This window comes from Osmerus eperlanus, chromosome 22 (assembly GCF_963692335.1).
Source record: "Osmerus eperlanus chromosome 22, fOsmEpe2.1, whole genome shotgun sequence".
NCBI classification, from domain to species: domain Eukaryota; kingdom Metazoa; phylum Chordata; class Actinopteri; order Osmeriformes; family Osmeridae; genus Osmerus; species Osmerus eperlanus.
In genome coordinates, this window is record NC_085039.1 from 8,685,623 (window position 1) to 8,708,389 (window position 22,767).

At 48.6% G+C, this 22,767-nt stretch overlaps 1 protein-coding gene across 2 annotated transcripts; it reads right to left on the minus strand.

The window, feature by feature from the left end:
• On the minus strand, window positions 1–22,554 carry evi5l (ecotropic viral integration site 5 like). 2 transcript variants are annotated; one of them, XM_062448344.1, is made up of 20 exons: window positions 22,206–22,552; window positions 14,084–14,477; window positions 12,942–13,131; window positions 12,345–12,569; window positions 12,014–12,088; window positions 11,777–11,902; window positions 11,205–11,348; window positions 10,810–10,899; window positions 10,324–10,421; window positions 10,013–10,073; window positions 9,742–9,795; window positions 7,958–7,990; window positions 7,251–7,391; window positions 4,252–4,368; window positions 3,590–3,730; window positions 3,219–3,386; window positions 2,906–3,052; window positions 2,358–2,453; window positions 2,163–2,258; window positions 1–951 (listed from the first exon to the last, which is right to left on the minus strand). In XM_062448344.1, exons 2-20 carry the CDS (start codon window positions 14,302–14,304, stop codon window positions 622–624), a joined length of 2,553 nt encoding a protein of 850 aa, XP_062304328.1. In that variant the 5' UTR covers window positions 14,305–14,477; window positions 22,206–22,552; the 3' UTR covers window positions 1–621. The 2 variants fall into 2 exon arrangements, with proteins under 2 accessions (XP_062304328.1, XP_062304329.1); XM_062448345.1 differs by lacking the exon at window positions 7,958–7,990 and having other exon boundaries at window positions 22,206–22,554.
• Window positions 22,555–22,767: the final 213 nt, after the last annotated feature.

The following is a 22,767-nucleotide window of genomic DNA, read 5'->3' on the forward strand; positions in this document are numbered from 1 at the left end:
GTTTCATGGCGAAAAGACGAGTTCATCAATGGCCCATTTATTATTTCCTCTGGGTTCGCTGTGTGAATATGTATGTGTTTGTCTCTTCTGCACAGTGAGAGGGAGTACTGGAAGAAACGGTTCTTTGCCCTGGTCCGGTGGGTGATGTGGGAATGAATTGAAAAGGGCAAGAAAAGGGAGAATGGCTAAATGAATACCCCCACAGGGAGGGCAGGGACCCACGGCAAACCGAAGAGAGAGAGAGAGAGCGTGGAAAAGGGAGAGAGACGGATAGGAGATGCAATGATTTGGCAACAACTGATTCTGTGGGAACAGGGTAGATGAGCGACCGAGAGATAAGGACTGAGAGGTCGTTCAGAGAGACGAGAGGAGAAATGGAGAGACGTCAGAGAGAGAGAGAGAGAGAGAGAGAGAGAGAGAGAGAGAGAGAGAGAGAGAGAGAGAGAGAGAGAGAGAGAGAGAGAGAGAGGCCGAAGTGTCCCTGGAGCGGAGGGGGGGAGAGGAGGGGGGGAGCGCTTCCGTGGTTGACAGCGTGGAGCGTGGATCAGGGTCGTCAGGTCACATCAGTAACCCTCCCAGGGGGAGTCAGGGGCCACCGTTGTCCATCAGGGCTACTGCAGCCTAGTTGTCCAGAGTCTCGGCTGCACACACCATACCTCCGTACAGCTGCGGGGGGTTGTGGTGGGCGTCTGGGTGGGGCGCCGTCCGCTCCTCCGCCTCGCTGTCGGTGCTCCCCTCGCTGTCCAGGCGGGCCGAAGGGTGGCAGGGCCCGGGCAGGGCCGGGTAGAGGGCGTTGGCAGGCAGCGGGCTAGGCAGCAGGTCCTCGTCGGAGCTCAGGTAGTCTCCCTCGGCCGAGGCGGGGCTGGCCAGGCAAAGGTCCTGGTAGTTACCGCTGCTGCTGACGCGGGAGCCGGGGGGGAACTTAGAGGGTTGTCCGCGGAGCTGCCTGACCTAAATAGGCCAAAAGGAGAATATATTTTTAAGAAGTACTATACCAAGGTTACACCGTCAACAAATCAGTTCTGTCACGGCTGCATCTATTTCGAAGGATTTGGGGGGGGATTGTACAAACAGTACAATATGTCACAGTTGTCAATAGGCGAACCTTGCCAGGTAGTCATGTTTAGGTTGCGGTGAGGGGCACCTGTGGTTTTTCACAGTATGTTCTTGATCTATGTGCCCAGGAAATTGCAACTAGGCCGCTACGTTCATAGCAAATCAGAGCATGTGTGGTTTCCGATTTACCCTTTTTCAGATTTCTGGGGGTCCTCCATCATCTGATTTGGTGTTTTCTAAAGAACTGTGGGCCCAGTCAGCACTGCTGGTGTGTGGTGGGCGTAATTGCGTGACAGACGCAAGCCACAGCCAATATCTCCATGTGCGTCAGAAAGTGTGCGAGTGCCTGCCGTGTGTGTGTTTTTTCTTACAAGTCACACAGATGTGTGTGATAGAGTACAGGTGTCAAAGTGAGTCAGGACAAGTTGGGCTGAGTGAAAAGGGGAGGGGCTTAGTGGTTAACCAATGGAAATGAAATGAGTGTGCATCCGCCCACCTCTTCCTCCCATTAAATCACTCATTCTTTTTACACGGTAGATCAAACAAATCTAGGCTGCGCTGCCAGGCAGAGTAGATGTGACACAAATACAAGTACACATATTTACACGCGTCCTGTATCTTCCTGGGTCACTTTAACATGTTCTCTGTCAACCCCCCCCCCCCCTGACTCCACCCCCCGCCCCCGACTCCACCTTACTGTATAATCGCACCGACACACTGTCTCTGATTACGACGTAAGTGTTGTATTTTACATGTGATCTTTTCTCAGACACAGTCACGCAGGTTTTGTTTCCCTTTGGGCGGAAAAGCCTTCGCATATGACAAATATTTGCACTCTAAGAAATAGCGAATACACTCTTAGAGAAAATTGCAAAGTTCAGGGCCGTCCCAGTACACCTTCTCTGTTGACGCGTAACGTTTACTGTCACGCACACCTCCTCTCTGAATGAGCAAGCACAGGCCTGAAAGCGCGAGTGTTTACGCACTGAAGCTAGGGTTCTCACACATCTCTGAGGGCTGTTAAAAGGGGAAAGGCAATCGTTTTTTTTGTGGACCACAGAAGGGTGGTCACAGTGTGTGTGTGTGTGTGTGTGTGTGTGTCTGACCTCGTTCTTGAGCTCAGCGATGTGGTCCCGGAGCTGGGTGATGTACTGTCTGGAGTCGGAGTGGTTTAACTGCCCCTGGATCAATCCTTCCTCTTTCTGCGGGACATGGAGATAGAAGTGATAAGACATGCATGCACAGACACACACACACACACACACACACACGCACACGCAGACACACAAACAATGTGTTACCTGTATCTCCAGCTCGGCGACCTTCTGTCTTAGCTCAGCCATGGCCGCCATGTTCTCTGCTTCTCGCAGGCGAGCCTCCATCACCTCCTCTTTGCTCTGAGGGACGGAAAGCAGATTGAGAGAAAAAAAAGAAAAGAAAAGCGCCGCGTCTCTCTCTTAACGCTCTGCCTCTCTACCGGACCACAAAGCTTTCATGAGTCGAAGCCGACGTTCCTTTGTGCTAACTGATCGTCTGGTCGTGCTGCAGATGCACACAACGCCCCCCCCCCCCCCCCCCGCCCATCTAGAGTCACCTTGGCAGCACTCGTCTGTCCTGCACCCTCTCGTTCACTCTCTGGTCCTTCTCTCCCGTTTTTACTACACACCTCCATCCCCCCTTTCGTCGCCCTCCTTTAGTACCTCCCTGTTTCTCTCTCTCCCCTCCACTCCATCCTTCTCTCTCCCTCTCTTCACATCTCAGTCGTTCCCCGATCCCTTCACCCACTATCTCTCCACAAGATTCTATTCCATTCCTTTCTTCCCTGCCTCTCGCTCTCTCGCCCCCGCACCTTGCAGTCAAACTCGGACTGCTTCCGCTTCATCTCGTTCAGCTGGGTCTGCAGCCCCTTGTTCTGATTGGCTAGCACTTGTGTCCGTTCCTGCTGGGCCACACCCTCTTGCTCGTGGCGGCCAATCAGCTTACTGTTGATCTGGTTCTTAAGGGAGCACAAAAAAAGATAGGGAGGGAGGGTAGGAAGGGGGGCTCATGTTTATGGGTCGTTCAAGCAGACTACGTGAAGTTCCCTTTAATAACATGACAACATTGATAAAGGGAAGCTCCCTTCGAATGAGGTTCGACGCCAAGGCACCCTCCGGACTGACCTGGCTCTCCAGCTGCAGGGCTTTGAGTTTGACCTCGCGCAGGTCGGCCTGGGCCTGAGCCTCGCGCAGGCGCACCGTCAGCAGCTTGTCCTGCAGCTCGTTCATGGCGTTCTTCTTGGGGGACTCCTTCCAATGACCGCCGCCGCCGCTGCCCCGCGACATGTGGTGCTGAGGGTGGGGGTGGGGGGGGTGGGGGAGAGGAGGGTGGGGGGGAGGAGGGGGGGGGGGGGAGAGGAGGGGGGGGGGGAGGAGGGGGGGGGGGGAGAGGAGGGTGGAGGGGAGGAGGGGGGGAGGAGCCCGGGGGAATGAAGCACGTGCAAAGGTCCCCGGTGTGTTCATGCTGCCTGCGTGTGTGTGTGTGTGTGTGGTACCTGCCAGCGCTGGTTGAGGTCAGTCACTGCGTCCTGCATCTCCCTGAAGGAGGTCAGGGTCTCCAGCTCCCGCAGCTTCAGCTGCTTCAGCTCCTCCTGCAGCTGGGCCACGTTGTTCTCATCAGGCAGGCAGCTGCTCCTCTGGAGCCGCGCGCACCACGGAGAGGAAACACACGTAGCAGACGTGTGAAACATTTACATTTAGTCATTTAGCAGACGCTCTTATTAATAGCCCGACTCCCTAACCGCTCAGCCATCTGACCCCCAACACACAGACGTGAAACACACAGAGGTGAAACACACAGACGTGAAACACACAGAGGTGAAACACACAGACGTGAAACACACAGAGGTGAAACACACAGACGTGAAACACACAGAGGTGAAACACACAGACGTGAAACACACAGAGGTGAAACACACAGACGTGAAACACACAGAGGTGAAACACACAGACGTGAAACACACAGAGGTGAAACACACAGACGTGAAACACACAGAGGTGAAACACACAGAGGTGAAACACACAGACGTGAAACACACAGACGTGGAAAACACACGACCCTCGTAGACGGAATAAGCACACCGACGCACGAGAACGTAAAACACACACGCGATACATCCGATCCAAACGCCCGCGCACATCCACGGTGGGAGCTCACCTTCTCCAGGTCCAGCACCTTGTCCTGCATCTGCTTCAGGGCGCCCAGTAGCTCCGCCTCCTGCAACCGAGACTGCTCCAGCTGTGTCTGCAGACCGTTCACAAACTGCTCGGTGTACTGGGAGACAAATACACCAATCAGAGACCGGGACCCCACATTTTGACCAATCACAAACTGCTCGGGGGACTGGGACACAAATACACCAATCAGAGACCGGGACCCCACATTTGAACCAATCACAAACTGCTCGGTGTACTGAGAGACAAATACACCAATCAGACACCGGGACCCCACATTTTGACCAATCACAAACTGCTCGGTGTACTGAGAGACAAATACACCAGTAAGAGACTGAGACCCCACATGTCGATCACACATGAAGGTGTGCTAGCCTTCAGGGAACGCCATACCACTGTCTTCATCCTTATCTTCCACCTCCTCATCAGCATGACTACCCTCCTCCACCTGGAAGTGGGGAGGAGTACAGCTGGTGTACAGCTGGTGTACAGCTGGTGTACAGCTGGTGTACAGCTGGTGTACAGCTGGTGTACAGCTGGTGTACAGCTGGTGTACAGCTTTCTCATAACGTCTGGCCTCTGACCTCTTTCCCACAGGAAATGATGTGTGCCCTCTGCAGTGGCCATTCTAAACAAGGTCATGATAAAATCCCCCCCCCCCCCGCCCATGATCACTCCTGCTGCTGAAAATATATTTGATGTATTTTAGTTTTTCTTTATGGTTAGTTCTATACCGTTGCCAGAATGCTGGCAAATGTCCATTCTATGTCGATTTAATGGACAGTAACGTTTTCTTATCTTATCATATCACTGAGAGAGAAAAAAGAAATTCTACAGTGACACGGTGAGAAAGAGTTCCTCTGATTTTGTATTTCAAGCCCCCTCCACAGGTTTCAGGTCCTCATTTACTAACATTGCGACCGCAGCTTAATCTGCGCCTCTGCCCAACCGCAAATAGGGCACGGTGTGTTTCCACATTTTGCGTTGTATTTATCAAACCAGGTCCTCGTCGGGCAATCAGCGCCTTACTCCGCCCTTTAGTGTTAATTAGCGCGCGGTTAAAAGACGGGAAAAATCGCCTGCATGTTACTGACACCATGGGTGATACGAGGAAAAGAAAAAGAAGGTTCAGCGAACAGGAGATAGAAATATTGGTTCACGAAGTTACAGCTAACATAAACATGTTACAAGGAAGAAATACACCTCTCCTCCCATCTCTTTGCGGCACACGCCCACTTTCCCTTATACCCTCCCAGCAGCGGTAATCTGCGTTTTTACTCAAGTGCGCTGCCTTTGTAAATACGGTTTTATGTCTTTACCCGCTATTGTACGCCTGAAATGGGCACAATCCTGTTAGTAAATGAGGCCCTCGGTCTCAATATGAGTGAGAAAGGAGAAACTGGAGGTGTGTGAATTCAGCTTCATGAACACACACACTAGTCATCACAGCTGCAACTACTCCCATTCACAACCATACAAACACTACCACACTTACACACACACACACACATGCCCTTTCCCACACACCCAACTCTCTCACACTTCTGCTCTGTGACTGAGTGTGACAAATGGGTGTGTGTGTGTGTGTGTGTGTGTGAATGTGTGAGAAACCAAGCCTGAAACTAAAACTAGTCAAATGCCCAGAGTGGTGATCCTACTGAAAACCAAACTAAAAGAAGAATGGATGTTTAATCTCATGATATATATGTAAATGGGCAAAACCCAAACTAGGACAGAGATCAATTGGGGGAGAATGAGAGCCATGCTCGGGGCATTTCGGCCCAAAACACCTAAAGGCAGTGTCACACAAGTGCCGGCTGTGTCTCTGCAACACCCTGCACACCCTTGCACATGGATTCACCACTCAGCTGCAAGAAAACGGTAGCAGCTCGAGGACTGAGAAACGATTGTTTCCTTCCAGCTGGGTGGCATGTTTAACCAATTAGCATGTAGCTTGTGTAGAGCCACTAGCGGTGTAACATCACATTCAGCTCCATCCAAAATATGGACAGCCAATAGGCTACGTAGAATGGCCTTAGTGATATAGAGAACGTACTGTACATTCTGATGTATACAGGGCAATGTATGCCCTGAGCCTCAAATAGCCACAGTGGAAGTGATTGATTTCCTGTGATACTTTGAAACACATTTCTTTCCTGTATTTGAGATTTGAACTTGTCCTCTATAGTCGAAGCCCTAAACAGTATCCTGTCTCCCGGCTTAAAGATGAACTCATCGTAATAGTATGTACTGTGCTCTGATTTATCTTGTTTACTGAAAGACTTCATCCGGTTTTCTCAAAGAACATACAGTTCATAATTCAGTAGTGAAAAAAAACGGTGTACGGTGTTTGTTCTGTGTCAGTATTGTAATATGATAACTTTTCAGAAGAAGTGTTCTGAATTTCTCACTGAACTGCACCACCCGTGTCACCCTGGCAAGATTGAGGTCAAAACCCAACACGAAGAGGATATTCATTTTGACACTCTTCTGTGCTCGCGCCGGAAATGAACCGTTTCGTCTTACAGAACAATTATCTTTTCTACCATGTCATCGATATTTTGTGTGTGAATATCTTTTAAATGGACAAGGAACGTGTCGATTGCAAGTATGCAGAGTGGCGATGTCCACCTTGAGGTGAAGAGTAACCACAGAGGACATGCTTCTCATAGCAGCAAGAATCCCCAAACCCATCCATGCCCACTGATACATGTACATGTAATACCATATCAAAGTAAATCAAATAAAGATGGGCAGATGCTAAAATGAGCTTGGATAAAATCAGGTCTGTTTCACCTCAGCCTGCAAATACCAGTGTTTCATCCACTCGCTTTTTTCCCTCTGTTTCTCTTCATTCTCTCTTTCTTTCATTCTTCCATTTTTGTTCTTTCATCCCAGTCTTTTTTGACCCACACTAGCGTCCTCTCATCACGCCAGAGACGTGTTTTCCCCGGGCCCTGGTCCAGACAGCAAGCCAGCTACCTTGTGTTGCTGTAGCTCCTGGATGGTGTCCTGGGCTCTCCCCAGGCTCTCGCTGGCCGTGCTGTACTGCTGACGCACCACCGCCAGCTCCCGCTTGATCACGTAGTTCTCCTCTGCCTCCTGGGCCCGGGTCACCTGACCCTGGACAGAGCGAGACAGCGTGAGGGGAGAAGCGTGTTTTTTGTTGTTGTTGAGTTTTAGACATTGGTGGGCCATTTATGACTAGTTTGTGATTGTACTTCTGTCGTACTCAGATGCAAAACACGCTGTTCTAGGATTAATGCCGTTTGTGATGGTTTACATGCTGTGACTTGTTAAAATATCAAATAATCTAACAGCTGAAATTACATTAGAATTAAATATGATCCCGCTAATTTTGGCAGGGCCGGAAACAGGGCGTGGGAGCACACATGTACTAAGTCTTTTCACATGCAGGGCAGTAAAACTACACATGAGAATTCCTGCTATGTACACATGGATCCACATGCTGTCAAGGGCAGATGGATTGGGGGTAGCGTGGTCCAAAAAAACGTACATACAATAACACAAATAGACAAGTACAAAAACAAACATTCTGTCATGCCAAACAAATCGATATTATTTTGAAGCCGTTCTGGAGAGGGAGACAGGCAGTGCAGGTGGAAGGAAGGAAGCCAGGGAGGAGTAGAGGACAGGATAGTGACCAGGTGGTTTATTCAGTACTGTACCTGGATCAGTCTGTCTGCCAAAGCAGCGCTCTCCTACAGTAGCGACGGAGGGGAGGAAGAGGAGGATGGCCAAGAGAAGAAGGAGACAGAGAGGATGGGATGGATGGATAAAAATAAAAGACAACAATAGAAAGGGGGAAAAGAAACAGAGTGCAGAGAAGAAGAAAAAAAGTAATATTTTTAAGGGTGAAAAGGGGAAAAATGAGAAATCATAAAAATAAATTAAACGAAAACAAAACACGTTTGACAACCCATTAGAAGGAAAACATGTTGTGGTTTGTGTGGTGTGTGTGTGTGTGCGGAGGAGGGTGTGGGGGGGGGGGGGGGTGTTGAACCGTTGGATGCAAAGATGGTGAGAAAAAGGAGAGAGAAAAGTATTGCTCACAAAAACAGCAGAGAGAAAGAAGGAAATCGAAGCACTCTCTCATTCTCTCCCACACGCACACACACGGACACACACACACAAGCACACACACGGACACACACACACACGCACGCACGCAACCCTCGTTACCTTTAAATGCGTTCGATAGAAAATGATCTCACTGATCTAAAGTACCAGTACGATGTATCATATTAACATTCATGAGGGACACATCACTTTGATCTTACTGTGAGTCACAAAGCTGTGAGTCACAAAGCTGAGTCACGTGACCATTACAGTTTTTCTCAATTGCTAAAACACTAAAACCCATTGGCTGAACAAAGTTCTCAGTTGCCTGAACTCATGTAGCTAATTGTGCATGTCTGTTGTCAATACCTTAAACCATTTCACATGGTAAAACACAATTTGCAGATCTCACTTAGTCTGTTCAGCAAAACTCTAAACACATTCTCATTTTTAAAACACATTCTGCACTCTAATGCACATGTCATCCATACTGGTAAACACAAATGGCAACAATCAAATACAAATAGAGAAAACATGTCATTGATTAAACACAACCACTCAAAATTGATTTCACTTGTTTCAAATGATGTGACACAACCAATATAAGCCAGTTCAGAGAGCAAACGGGTTGTTGAAGGTGGGAAAATATTGCTTGTGATGTCGAGAAAGTTCTCTGGCCTAACCCAGCCCAAAGACAAGAAAAAGCACATTGATCACGTGTTTACTCCTTTGATTTTTGTCCCTTTCAGTATTGTATACTGTAGTACAGTGCATTGTAGGCTGTATACTGTACAATGAACAAATTGTATGGCCCTGAACATTGTGCTTTCCATTTGTTACAGTAACAGTACTGACTGCTCAATAGATTTTGACTGGTTGCAGGTTCATAACAACAAAGAACAAGAGTGAGTTGTGAGTAGTGAGATGCAGGGTACAGTACTGTATAGGGGTACAAGGGGGAGAAAGAACAAAACAATTGCAAAGAGCAAAGCAGAGTAGTAATTTCTGATACATTTTAAGATACTATGATAGAACATGTTTTTGTTCATCAAAAGACAATGACGGATAAATATGAAATTTGTTTTGAGATTACGTAAAAATGTACTTCTCCCTGAGAACTATATGTTTTGAACAATGTGTTTTCTATTTTTTGGTGTATTGTTTACTGACTGCTTGATAGTGTATATAATTTTGATCAATTTGTTTATGATTTGAGAGCAGTGTTTGATTTTGAGCACAGGTAAATCTGTTTTTGAGGCGAAAGTTTCATTTTGCAAGAGGATTCAGAGGTTTTCAGAGACGTTTTGTGTTTACAGTTTTGAGAAAATGGGTGACTGTGTTTTAGCAATTGTGAAAAACTGTAAGTGACTAAATCTAACCCAATCTCTCTTACCTTCTCCAGTGTCTCAATCCTCTGCTTCAGTAGCCTGTTTTCTGTGCGTAACCTCTGAGTGTATGTGTGTGTGTGTGTGTGTGTGTGTGTGTGTGTGTGTGTGTGGGGAGACAGAGAGAGAGAAAAGGAGTGGGAGAGAGATTAAGGGATAGAGAAAGGGAGAGAAAGAAGGGGGGAAAGGGGATTAGTCCTTGATATAACCCTTCCAATAATGCTTCTGTAATATGAGTTCAAACAAGGTTGGAACATATTAGACAGACATCCCTCTCACCTTGATCTCTATCTGCTCCTCCATCTCTTTGTTCTTGATTGTGGTGTACTCTTTCTCAAGCCTGACCAAATACAGATGATAACACTTTCATCAATATCAGTTGAACAAGATTCATCTCAAACTCATTTTCTAATCTCCGGCCTTTTGGACAGTTAGTGGATATACATTCCCATCAGTATATGTGTACAACAACAACAGCAGCTTTATCAAATCATGTCCCAGTGGATCTGATTAACAGCACCCTCCTCTGGCATATGGCTTCTTAATTATTCATTTATAAACCAAATGGAAGATCCAAACGTGCAGCTTACTTCTTCATCCTCTTGGGTTGTACTTGACCTGGTAGGCCCTCAGGATGAGCTTGGTCTGTGCAGCTGTCGAACTGATGAGGAATAACCTTCTGGAAGTGCTGCCAGAGGGACGGAGATGGAATCAGAGAGAGAGGGAGAGACGAGAGAGAAAGAGAGAGGGAGAGAGAGGGAGAGTGAGGGGGAGTGGAGGGGGAGAGAGAGAGAGAGAGAGAGAGAGAGAGAGAGAGAGAGAGAGAGAGAGAGAGATGGAGACGAGAGAGAGAGAGTGAGAGAGAGAGATGGAGAGAGAGAGAGAGAGTGAGAGTGAGGGGGGAGAGAGAGAGAGAGAGAGAGAGGAGAGAGAGAGAGAGAGAGAGAGAGAGAGAGAGAGAGAGAGAGAGAGAGGGGAGGGAGAGAGAGAGAGAGAGAGAGAGAGAGAGTCACATTGAATGACAAGGCCGCTCAATAGGGAGCAGCGGCGTGCCCGCTGGCGGTGACTTGACTCACCTGGGACATCCCCTCCATGTCCAGCTGGATGAGGTCTGTCTGGTTGTACTGCAGGATGGCCATGCCCACGCGGAAGATGATTTCTAGACCCTGTGGGGGGTTGGTGGGTTGGGGGGGGGAGGAGGAGCAAAGGGTGAGAACCCCACACCCCGAATCATTTTGCAGACTCACAAACAGCCACAAGTAAACCAGCCTGACCTGACCTCAATTGACCTCAACTGTTTTTTCATTGTTCCCCATAGTGCCCCATTAGCTGAGTCAGTACAAACAGCCCAAGCACTGCTAAACATGCCACGATTCACACACACACACACACACACACACACACACGCCCCAATGTTTTTCAATAATAATAATAATCAACAATAATGTCGCATGTTTGCCGGGTCTCTCACCTCATACATGAAGATGTCGAAGATGCGCGTGGCGACGGGCAGGGGGAGGAAGGTGAGGAAGAGGGTGAGGAACCAGGAGGAGGCGTACATGGACGTGTGGTAGCTCTGAGAGCGGAAGTGGACGTTCAGCTCTGGCAGTTGCTCCTGAGTGGAGGGAAGAAAAGAAGGGATGGATGGAGAGAGAGACGGGAGACAGAGAGAGAGAGAGAGAGAGAGAGAGAGAGAGAGAGGAGTGAGAGAGAGAGAGAGAGAGAGAGAGAGAGAGGAAAAGCATGTTGTTTTCATAAAAATGATAATAAGGGGACAGCGTTGAAAGCCAAACACATTTCCACTAAATATCTCATCTGTGGCTCTCTCACGAGTATGATGAGTATATCTGCTGCCCCCCTGTGGACAATGTTTTCCCTGTGTCTGGGTTTTGTATTTTAGGAATCGTTCCTCTTCCTGAATTCCGCAGTCGATACAAGCAAACTCAGAAAGGTTAGGCAGGAACCTGTTCAAAGTCCCACTTTCACATTGGGCTCACCGTGACAGTAGATACCAGTAAGTGGTGTTCTAAGTCTCCTGCTCACCTGGAGCAGGTACTCAAACTGGTAGATGCAGAGACCCAGCTCGGCCATGCTGGGCTTGAACAGCTCCCGGAGACGATACTCCTGCATCAGACGCACGAAAACGCAGAACGCCTCTTCCTCTGGCATCTGGAACATTCCGGAAGGGAAGGTGGAGGGAGGTCAAGTGCCTGTCTGTGTTTGTCTTCATTTGTGAGGGTGTGTGTGTGCATGTGTGTGTGTGTGCGACTGTGTACTTACTTGCATGAGGAGCAGTCCCACGATAAAGGCACTGCCCTGGCAGTAGCCTACCTCCCGGTCCACCAGAGAATATGCCTGGAACACACAGGTCCACGTGAGGTATAGGACCATAAACATACCCCTACCACACATGCAAACATACTCACACACCTAAACACAGTACTGTGTTCTGCACATGACCAGGTACACACAGGATTTATAAATGCTACAGGTGTACCAAGCTGTAATTGGTGACTGAAAAAGATCATCCTTTTTTTTGTTGGTATGTGTACATAACATGGAGGAAAACAGAGCATAAAAGGCCAAAGGTCAAAAGTTCAAGGCCGGTCACCTTCATGACATTGAAGAGCACCTCCTGGCCCAGGCTGTCCTGGCCTTTGAAGAACTCATGCTCGGGGTAGGTGCGGGCGATGTCCCGGCGAATCAGCTTCTCGCAGGGTGACGACATCTTCAGCAGCTCAGAGTACTGGTTCTTCACGGGCATGTCTGTGGCGTTGCCCAGCAACTGCCACACGATGGCCCGGAAATGATGGGGGATGCCCTTCCTGATCAGCTCCTGGGGGCAGGGGAGAGAGAGAGGGGAGGGGGAGAGAGAGGGGGGAGAGAGAGAGGGGAGAGAGAGAGAGAGAGAGAGAGAGAGAGAGAGAGAGGGGGGGGGGGGGGAGAGAGAGAAAGGGGGAGATGGAGAGGCAGGGAGATAGAAATAGAGATTGGAAGTGGAAGGGAAGTGAGGAGAGATCAACTCCAGGCTTCTCGTTTGTTTGCATCCAACCCGTGTCCCTCGTCCAAAACAACCACCCTTCCTGGTCCCTTTGGACGACCTCCATTTTCAGCTTTTCTCTCCCTTCATCCCGTTTGATTCCCCCTCCCTAGAACAAGTCAGAATCCCTTCTTCGCTTCATCCCTCCATCCCCCCTCCCCCCCTCACCTTCAGCAGCTTGTCCTTCTTGCGCCTCCACTCCTCCCACTCGTTGACGATGCGCCCCCACAGGATCCAGGTGTCCTCCTCCAGGTGGGAGAGGTTGGACGAGGCCGAGGAGCTGGACACCAGCGAGGAGCCGCTGTTGCGCCGCGAGCCGCTCATCGAGCGCATGGACTTGGAGTCGGCTTCCAGAAGCCTGGGACACGAGACGAGGAAGAACCACCGTTTTTGGAGGTTAGAGCTTCTCACGCGAGAGGCCGTGCATGGAAACAGGGTGCTAAAGGCGCAAAGTGGTTGTTATTAAGTGGTAGTCTTAATAACAACTGCTGCTTCCTGCTAATCTTCAACCATGTGCAAACTCTTGCTAGGCTACTGGACTAACCGTGCTACACACTGATAGTTGGATTGACATGTATATCTATAATGATATAAATGGAGGATGAAGATTGATATAAAGATATAACGGGAGAAAGAAGTAGATAGATGCTTGGATGCATCCTTAGGGTATTGAGTGCTTAAGGGTTGGACCCTGTAGGGGTTGAAAAGTTATACACAGGCTTCAGGGGAATATGATTACAAACACAACGAAAACCTTTCGAGACAACTTGTCCGGTCAAATGACTAGGCCTTGAGGCACACCTCAGAATAGAGCGACACTGAGTCTATTGTTCACGGGCTGTTATCAACACCAAGCTGCATCTCTGATAGTAGAAACACAACGTATCTGTGTAGGCTTATTGTAAGTAAGGGGAGCCTTCTACTGTAGACACAACAGCTTAAAGTGAGCTAGCTCTCCAAACAGCTAAAGGCCAGCTATTTCCCCATTTGAGTTTTAGATAAGATTCAAGCACAAGTCCCACTGGGGAATGTACTAGGCCTTGTCAATTGAGTGTTTGTCTTACATCAAGCTACGTCACTCTTTGTTTAACCTTAAATGTTGAGCCTAAAACATTCAGGCACTGCAACTGGCCTGTCCCTACAAGAGGCCTTAATCTCTTGCCAGGTTGTTCTTCAATGGCTTTCCTTGTAAAATAAAAGGTATACGTCTATACAAATATATATGTAAATATTGTGAATGTAGCCTGCCTTTGGCGGGTCCACAACCAGTATAACAGGAGTGTGACCGGGCGGGTTGCCTCGTGTCTCACCTGTTCTGCTCCTCCAGCTTGGCCAGCAGCTCCAGCTCGTCAGGGCTCAGGCTCTCCGAGTCTGCCGGGGAGGCGGCCGGTGCCGACAGAGTTGCATCATGGGAAGAGGAGTCCGGGCTGAGTATGGGGCTGCCCGTGGAGGTGGGGTCGGGATCCAGGCCATCCAGCTGAGGCCCCCCCGTGCCCCCCTCCCTCTCAGGGCTGCCGCTAGGGGTGGACATGGCGGTGGCTGTGGTGGGGGGGTCGGCGGTGCAGCGATCCACTGTGGGCCTGTCGGGGGGGGGGGGGGGGGGAGGCTGCGGGTGGAATGTCCTCACCTCGTCTCCCCCTCTGGGCTGTGGCCGGGTTGGCTGTCGGGTTGGGCCGTGGAGCCAATAGAATCAGGGTTCTTCACCTGTCAGGAACAAAAAGGGTGGTTGAGAACACTATGAAGAACTATGAACTGACTGGATACTGACTGGTGTGATTGATTGGATGGACTGATTTAAACTCAGAAAATAGCACCATTCCATTAGCGTTACAGCGATCGACACACATATCCATACAAGGGATATCTGTCCAACACAGCCAAACCAAACCACCTACATCCTTACAGGACCAAAAGATTTAAAGAGGGCGTATGGACCTGAGTCATCGTGATGTCATCGGGCATTCCGAGCACACCCAGTCACCACATCCCATAATAATATCAGCCAAACTTCCCTTCTCAGTGACCAGTCACTGACACTTAGCATCTAAGAGACATTAGAGTGCGTGGAAGGTATTGATCGCTCTGTGGTCCTGAGCATGACGTTATCTTTAGAAGAAGCGATTATGTGGATCCTTAGAAGTCGAATGTCGGTTTGCGATTAGCTCAAGATAATTATAGCTCAAGCATTAGCAATGGGGGTTTCATTTAGGATTTTTTCTGTAGTTCTGAAGCAAACATAATCAGAAAGGGGAAGAGTAATGAATGATTTGAAATTGAATGAATTATTTCCTGAAAACCTGCCTGATAACAGTGTACATACCTCTTTTTTTATCGTTTATGGTCGAGTTCAAAATCTATCAGTAATTTCACAGTGAGGAAAATATAGCAATTCAACCCTGGAGTTAATCCATCAATCCTATTTTCTGATAAGGGTACTGTTATGACTGAGTGTTTGTCATGATAATCCTTGGATGTGTGAAGGAAAGCATGTTTACGCGAGCTTCGCAATGTGCAACATTTCACTGGCCATTGTTAAATTGCAGGCCCTATTGAGCAGGGCTAGGTCTCCTCTCAGCTATCTCCCTCCCTCCATCCATCTCCTATTCTCTCCCTTCTTCCATCTCCCTCTCTCCCTACCCCCTTCTGCCTCTCTCTCTCTCCATCTCCCTCTCTCCCTCCATCTCCTCTCCCCCTCCCACCATCTCTCTCTCTCCCTCCATCTCTCCCTAACCCCCTTCTGCCTCTCTCTCCCTCCATCTCCCTCTCTCCCTCCATCTCCTCTCCCACCATCTCTCTCTCTCTCCCCTTCCCTCCATCTCCCTCTCTCCCTTCCCCTTCTCCCTCTCTCTCTCACCATCTCCCTCTCTCTCTCCTTCCCTCCATTTCCCTCTCTCCCCTTCCATCCATCTCCCTCTCTCCCTTCCCCCTTCTCCCTCTCTCTCCCACCATCTTCCTCTATCTCTCCTTCCCTCCATCTCCCTCTCTCACTGCCTCCATCTCCTTCTCGCTCCCTCCCTCCCTCCCTCCAGTCTTGACTTCCCTGTCCAACGCTGCAGCCATGAAGCGTCAGACGAGCCCTGGGTAGGAGAGTCTGGAGCTCAGTGTGAGACAGACACAGAGACGTCCTGCAGCTACTGTTTAACAGGGATTCTGGGAGCCATTTCTCAGTCTGAGTCCACCCCTGTGGCTAGTTGTCTGTGTTCACTGCCCCGTATTACGTATATGTGGGGGGGGGGGGGATTCGCCCGGTAGCTCTGTTACCGGGCGAATCCAGTGAAGTTGGCTGGCACACAAACGTGCACACACACACAAGCATATACGCACAAACGCGCACACTCCGGTAAGCGCAGGATGAGGGTAATTTAGCATAAATCTAACAAATGGACACCCTGCTAGAACGTGGGACTTGTGCACATCTGCAGAAGGAGATGAGGAGAGAGACAGAGAGTGAGAGAGAGAGAGAGAGAGAGAGAGAGAGAGAGAGAGAGAGAGAGAGAGAGAGAGAGAGAGAGAGAGAGAGAGAGAGAGAGAGAGAGAGAGAGAGTGGGCCGAAAGCACAGTTCCTTATCAGCAGAATGCTGGACGAGAGGACACACAGCTAAACAAGAAAACACACTTACCACACCACACACAACCACACACACACTAGCAGAGTGCAGCAGAATAATGGCTGAGGGGAGCCCCTGGTATCCAAGTCAGAACCGACCAGAGTAGCCTATGCAAAGCTACAATAACCAATGTAACAGTATAGAGCACCACGATAGCAGCCTGTAGAATCAGCCACCGCGCGGTCACACCGACACACAACTACCAAAGCATGGAGACGAGCGCAAGACCGAAAAGGCCTGGAGGAAGAGGGGGGAAAGAGGGGACAAGGGCTGTATTCATGTACGAGGGCCCGTCCAATCAAAAGAGCCATTAACAAGCACATGAGACCAATCGCATCAGAGAGGGAGAAACATCTCGGTCCACGGCATCCCGAAATGTCACAATGGAGACTCTCTGTAAGAACGAGCCTCCTCCAAAACAACGAAATAATGGCTGCAGAGATTAATGTGAAAAGCACACTGAGGTGATTAAGTCGGACAAACTCAAATAACAACCCTTTACATTACCTTCAACGCAATAAACCTGTAACGCCTTAACCCTTGATATCATAAAATAAAATAAGTCAATAAAGTCAATAAAATAAATAAAATGTTCACCCTCATTGGATAAATACAGTGGAGTCCTTGCATCACATATTTCACCAAGCCCCAAAACCCGGGTGTTTTGCTATCAAAAGTAAAGACGGGTTTCTAAATCCACTGTATCTCTGATGATGGTCATCACTGTTGGCATGAGTTTGTCCAGACTCCAGGAAGGAGTGAACAGCATCCAATGTCATTGGAGGCAGCGGGCTAGACTCCAGAGAGTGTGAGTCACGCAGGAGGGGAGGGGGGGCTGAGGTTGGAGCAATGGCAGAGCGATACTACTGGAGGACTGGCAGAATACTGTAGGGGTGACGGAATCAAGGTCCTGCAACTACTGAACCACACCGGCGAGGCAGGGTTTGTTTTTAGTTTTTTTTGCGTGGCACTGGCTGCCTCGCTGTGGCGTCCCTGGAGGCCGAGAGCGGGGGGAGAAGAGGGGGTGGTTGCGTGATGAACTTGGGACCTCATTGCAGAGGACGGGGGGAGCAGGCGATGGGACACCGTAGCCTCTATTCTGCAGGGGGTGGGGGGTGTTTGTGTGGGTGCGTGAGAGGGAGAGCGTGCATCCGTGTGGCTGTGTGTGTGTCCATGTGTGTCCGTGCTCCCTAGCCAACGTGTGAACACTGTGCCGTGTGTGTTGTCGTTTAACGGTTAATCGACGTGCACAATTAACGCATTGTGTGCGTGTGTGTGCGTGTGTGTGTGTGCTTGAGTGCTTCTTTTCCTTCGCTCTCACTGACCACAGAAACAGTCAACACTATTGTCCAGCCTCGTCACCATCAAGCCTCCCACCCCCCCCACATGTATCCCTCTAGCCCTCCTACCCCCACCCCCCCCACATGTATCCCTCTAGCCCTCCTACCCCCCCCACATGTATCCCTCTAGCCCTCCTACCCCACCCCCCCACATGTATCCCTCTAGCCCTCCTACCCCCACCCCCCCACATGTATCCCTCTAGCCCTCCTACCCCCCCCCCACACATGTATCCCTCTAGCCCTCCTACCCCCCCCCCCAGCCCCCCAGCCCCCCCAACCAGAAAAAACTCTGATCAAAACACCCCACCCCCTACTTGCCCGCTGTGTCACCCCCTCCCCCCCTTCTGTCTGTCTGTCCCTGCCTCGGGGGACTCTTGAGATCAAGGGCAGCCCCCCACGCTAATCTGTAACTAACGATGCACCAGACCTCGTTGTTGCTCCCATCTCATTTACATGATCATTGTGTCAGTCTGGTGACACATGGCCTGTTCCTTCAACAACATCAGGGAGTCAGGTGGCTGAGCGGTGAGGGAGTCGGGCTAGTAATCCGAAGGTTGCCTGTTCGATTCCCGGTCATGCCAACTGACGTTGTGTCCTTGGGCAAGGCACTTCACCCTACCTGCCTCGGGGGAATGTCCCTGTACTTACTGTAAGTGGCTCTGGATAAGAGCGTCTGCTAAATGACTAAATGTAAATGTAACAACATCACATCTCCACAGTACCGTTGGCCCTGTGCATGTGACTGGACTATTGGACCATGAGGTTGTTGTTTCTGACCCATCTCATCTCTTATAGGGACTGTTGACTGCATATTACGTATTTACCTTGTCCAATAGAAGCCTAGCCCACCCAAGCCAAACCCCCCTTCATCCTAACAGTAATGACATTGTGGTCTGTAAACGGCCTCCTTTGACAAAGCTCTGTCTTGGCAAAGCGAATTACGTATGATATTAGTGTATAATTGGTTACTTTCTTCCTACTTCCTGTGCGTGTTTTCTGGGTATGACCAGGGTACGGATGCTTTGACGGTGATCCTGAGAGATAACCAGACACATTTTGGGCAAACCATCTGACGTGGCGTGTGACTGTTCTTCACTCTGTCTCAGAGTTTCCTGAAAGTAGCCTCATTCAGAAATATAGTTAGATTCTTAATTCCCCATTTCGAAAATAATCCATTTTCTGACGGTTTCTTTCCCTGGAACACAGCACAAGGGAAAATGTCTTAAAATACTATTTTCCACAACCTGGCTGCAAACTAACTGTAAGGCGCCATGACTCAGTTAGGTTTAAATCATTAAGCTAACTTAGAAAGGTAACGTTCCATTACAGCACATTGGTCTGCTTTGCTTTAAACCACAGTCTCACCAGGTCTCTCGGTTATTCAATAACATGGTAGAGATAATGCAGACTGCAGCAAACACTAATCTCACAAATGGATTACACCAAACTGTCCCAGTGTAGTTCACATGCATGGGGTGACCAGGACAGATAACACCGACTTCAAATTCCCACAGTGATGATCATTTCCCTGATACTGATCTGATTCGCCCACGCAATTCCAGTCCAAACTGAACTGAGACCAGCTGAGTGTGGAGGCAAGGTGTTTCCCTGGAGCTTCAAGCACTTAGCAACGGATCCAGGACCAGAACCTTCTCACTGGTGTGAGAGTCTGAAACTGAGACGGTGTATGACTCCTTTCGCTGGCACACCTGTGCCACTGAGTACAATAGCCCTGTGTACACAATGTCCTCCAGCCGATTGTTTGTGTGTGTACTCAGTTTTCTCATTGAACAGGGGCTGTCAGAACAGGTCTGGTTACTCGGTTTAGTATTACCTGAACACATCAGCTGCCTATTGATCATACACGCCGTTTAGTGAGACACACTGTACCATACGAGTCAATCATTCCATCCCGGTCATGTTTTTCAAACAACACGTTCTCTCTTGACTGTTCTCCCTTGTTCATCCTTAATTCTCAAACTCTTACTTCACCTGGTTCCATACCGATTTGTGAGTATGTACACAGGATCTAAAGATGACATGACAAAAAGCAGAAATACCACCATAAGAAAGAATTCCCAAGACAACATTGACCAGATATAATGGTCTGTTTTCCTCACTAGAAAATGGCTTGCAAAATATATAGCCTGGTTTAAATGAATATACTCTACATATTCTACAATCATGTAGGCAGAGGAGAGAGGTGCTCAAAAAAGAATCACATTTGAAAAGCCATAGCCCACCACTTACGAAATGATAATCAAAAGAAAAGCAAGCGTTCCTACATGGAACACACTCAGTGATGGTAACCGGGGGATTGCATTACCCATCTACATTTGCTGATATTGAACGACGTCAAGCATCAACAACAAAACACGAAGGGGGACAGGGATACAGATGGAATTACAAATGTGAAGTGTACGGACAACAGTGGCGTGTCGGAGAGGCTGCAGTAGCAGTCCCTGAGCCAGGAGTGTGGAGGTCACCGAGTTGCTCCCCGTTTCGCAGAGTCAGCACCATGAGGAGCAGGGCCTCTGCTCGACGCCACCAACACCATGGACCACCAGTGTGACACACACACACACACTTACCCCTGCAATACCGTATACTAAAGGGATGTGGATATATATCAGACAGCTGATAAACCCTCCTCTCCTGTCTCCTACTTCCGTCCCGGGTGAGATATTCAGCAGTTTCGGGACGAACACACGAACACACGCGCACACTCCCACAAACACACACACACCGCGCCATTTTTGGTGTAGAAGACAACGAGTGTATCTCCGGACAACAGCGTCGGAGGCCTATTAGCACCAAGGCCCACAGTTCAGCAGCACAGCTGAGGGGTGAAGAGACACGCAGTTGGAGGTCAAGGAGAAGACAGGGAGAGACGTACCAACAGGGAGGAAGAGTGTCTGAGTGTCTGAGTGTGCATGACTAAGAACGTGTGTGTGTGTGTCTACGGGAGCCTCGCTTGACCGTGTTTGTTTGTGCGTGCGTTTATGTAACGTGTGTGTTTGTCTGGTGTGTGTGTGTGTGCGTGTGTGTGTGTGTTTGTCTGGTGTGTGTGTGTGTGTGTGTTTGTCTGGTGTGTGTGTGTGTGTGTGTGCGTGTTTGTCTGGTGTGTGTGTGTTTGTCTGGTGTGTGTGTGTGTGTGTTTGTCTGGTGTGTGTGTGTGTGTGTGTGTGTTTGTCTGGTGTGTGTGTGTGTGTGTGTGTGTGTGTGCGAGCCTCCCTCCCTACTGAATTGTGATTTGAAAAACGTCCAATCTAGGTCTCTGTCGGTGATAATCCACTGTGGCATTTCACTTCAAAACAAGGTCATGAACAACCTTTTTTTGTTTGTTTGTTTAGCTCTAAATGTGCTACACTCTGACTAGCGAGTAATACCAAAAGCAATCATGTTATGTCACACATATAAACACATCTGACGTCAACAGACATTTACTCAGCAGACTACATTTGGTTCGTGGTATTCCTTGTTGTAGACGTCTAATCATCATATTTTTGGAATGATCAATCTAATCTGAGGATCAAGGTGATCGATTCCTTGACATTTCTCCTTGGGGGGGACTGAGGCTGATCTTATAGTTACACAGTAAACATTAGTGTAAGATGTATAATATCAGGTATACAATTCATACTCCAGCTACTCAACATTAACCAACAGAATATTAATCTTCACCTGAAAAACAGCAAGATGTCTTTCTGTGTCAAATAGCTCAAATTATATTGCAGTGTCGATCATACTTTACTTCCCTAGTCTTTATTTATGAGAATATAGGCCTTTAAAACGCACAAAAGTGGGTCTACTGTCTGTCTATCAAGGACATGTTTAGGCTACAAAGAAGCAGCGGAGAAGTGCTCCCATTGGCTAGCCGGTGTTGTGTTTGCATGATGGCACTTAGCCCTGTAGTCAAGCCGAAATGCTGATGCATAAACCTCCCTGTACTACAGCCTCACGCTGCAGTCCGATGATGCTACAGTTCCAGCATCTGTAACCGTTTGAATGGCAGATCTGCATATTGCAGTGCTGTCACAAGACGGTAATTCAAACACAGTAACGACTGTGTAACGTGAAACTACAACGACATATATGCTACTGTAAAATCAGGCCCCACTGCGCGCAGAGGTTGACTGGAAAGCTCTTTTATTTTGGACTATAAGCTGCACCGAAAGGATTTCAAATCATAGGCCTATATACCCTGTGTATATACATTTCATATGGTCAAAATCAGGGTTTCTCTTTGACATTATATTCACAACTATATAATTAAGTGCTTTGCATTTTATTGTAAGCAATAAGGGTTATCGCTGATGAAGAGGATGATGTGCATGATAACAGTATTCTCACACCATTATGCCCTGACACAGTCACTCGTTTATCTTTCGACATTTACTCTTAAAGACATGCAAACTAACATGCAGCATATTATACCTAATTAAACTGTAAAAAAAATTATGTAATGAAAGAGCAATGCCCACCTGAATTCCGTTCCCATAACGCGGCTTTTATTCCTGTGTCATTCCGAGGCTGCAGTGCAGTTCGACCACGAAACGGTCGTAAAATAGAACCCTTTACAATGACGACCTCACACAGATCTGCCTTTAACGCAATATGCCATCGCTCTTGTGTCTGCTTTAATTGGTAAAAAGTCGCGCCGCTGGCCGTTGGTGAGCTTCCTCAAGAAGAATGGCGACGCCTACCAGGCTGTGTGCTTCCCAGCCTGTCTTCACCAGTCACAACAGCACAATTGCTGGAAATAGAAAGTCAGCCTTAACAAGATTTTAAGCAACATGATAATTCATATATGAATCATATTCAGAATGGCGTGCTTCAGCATTTCATTCAACATGGGGAGGGTCAACGCCAATCACACTACAGTAGAAGGTACGATTGACATGTTAAAAGCCAATGAATTGTCTTACTTACAGTACCCTTTATAAGGACAACACAATCCACCAATCAATTTATTTTTTTATTCTGCGCGGAGGAGGTGCTTGCAGGTGTCGTTCCTTCCAGCGGTGAATTTGGCATCGAATATGG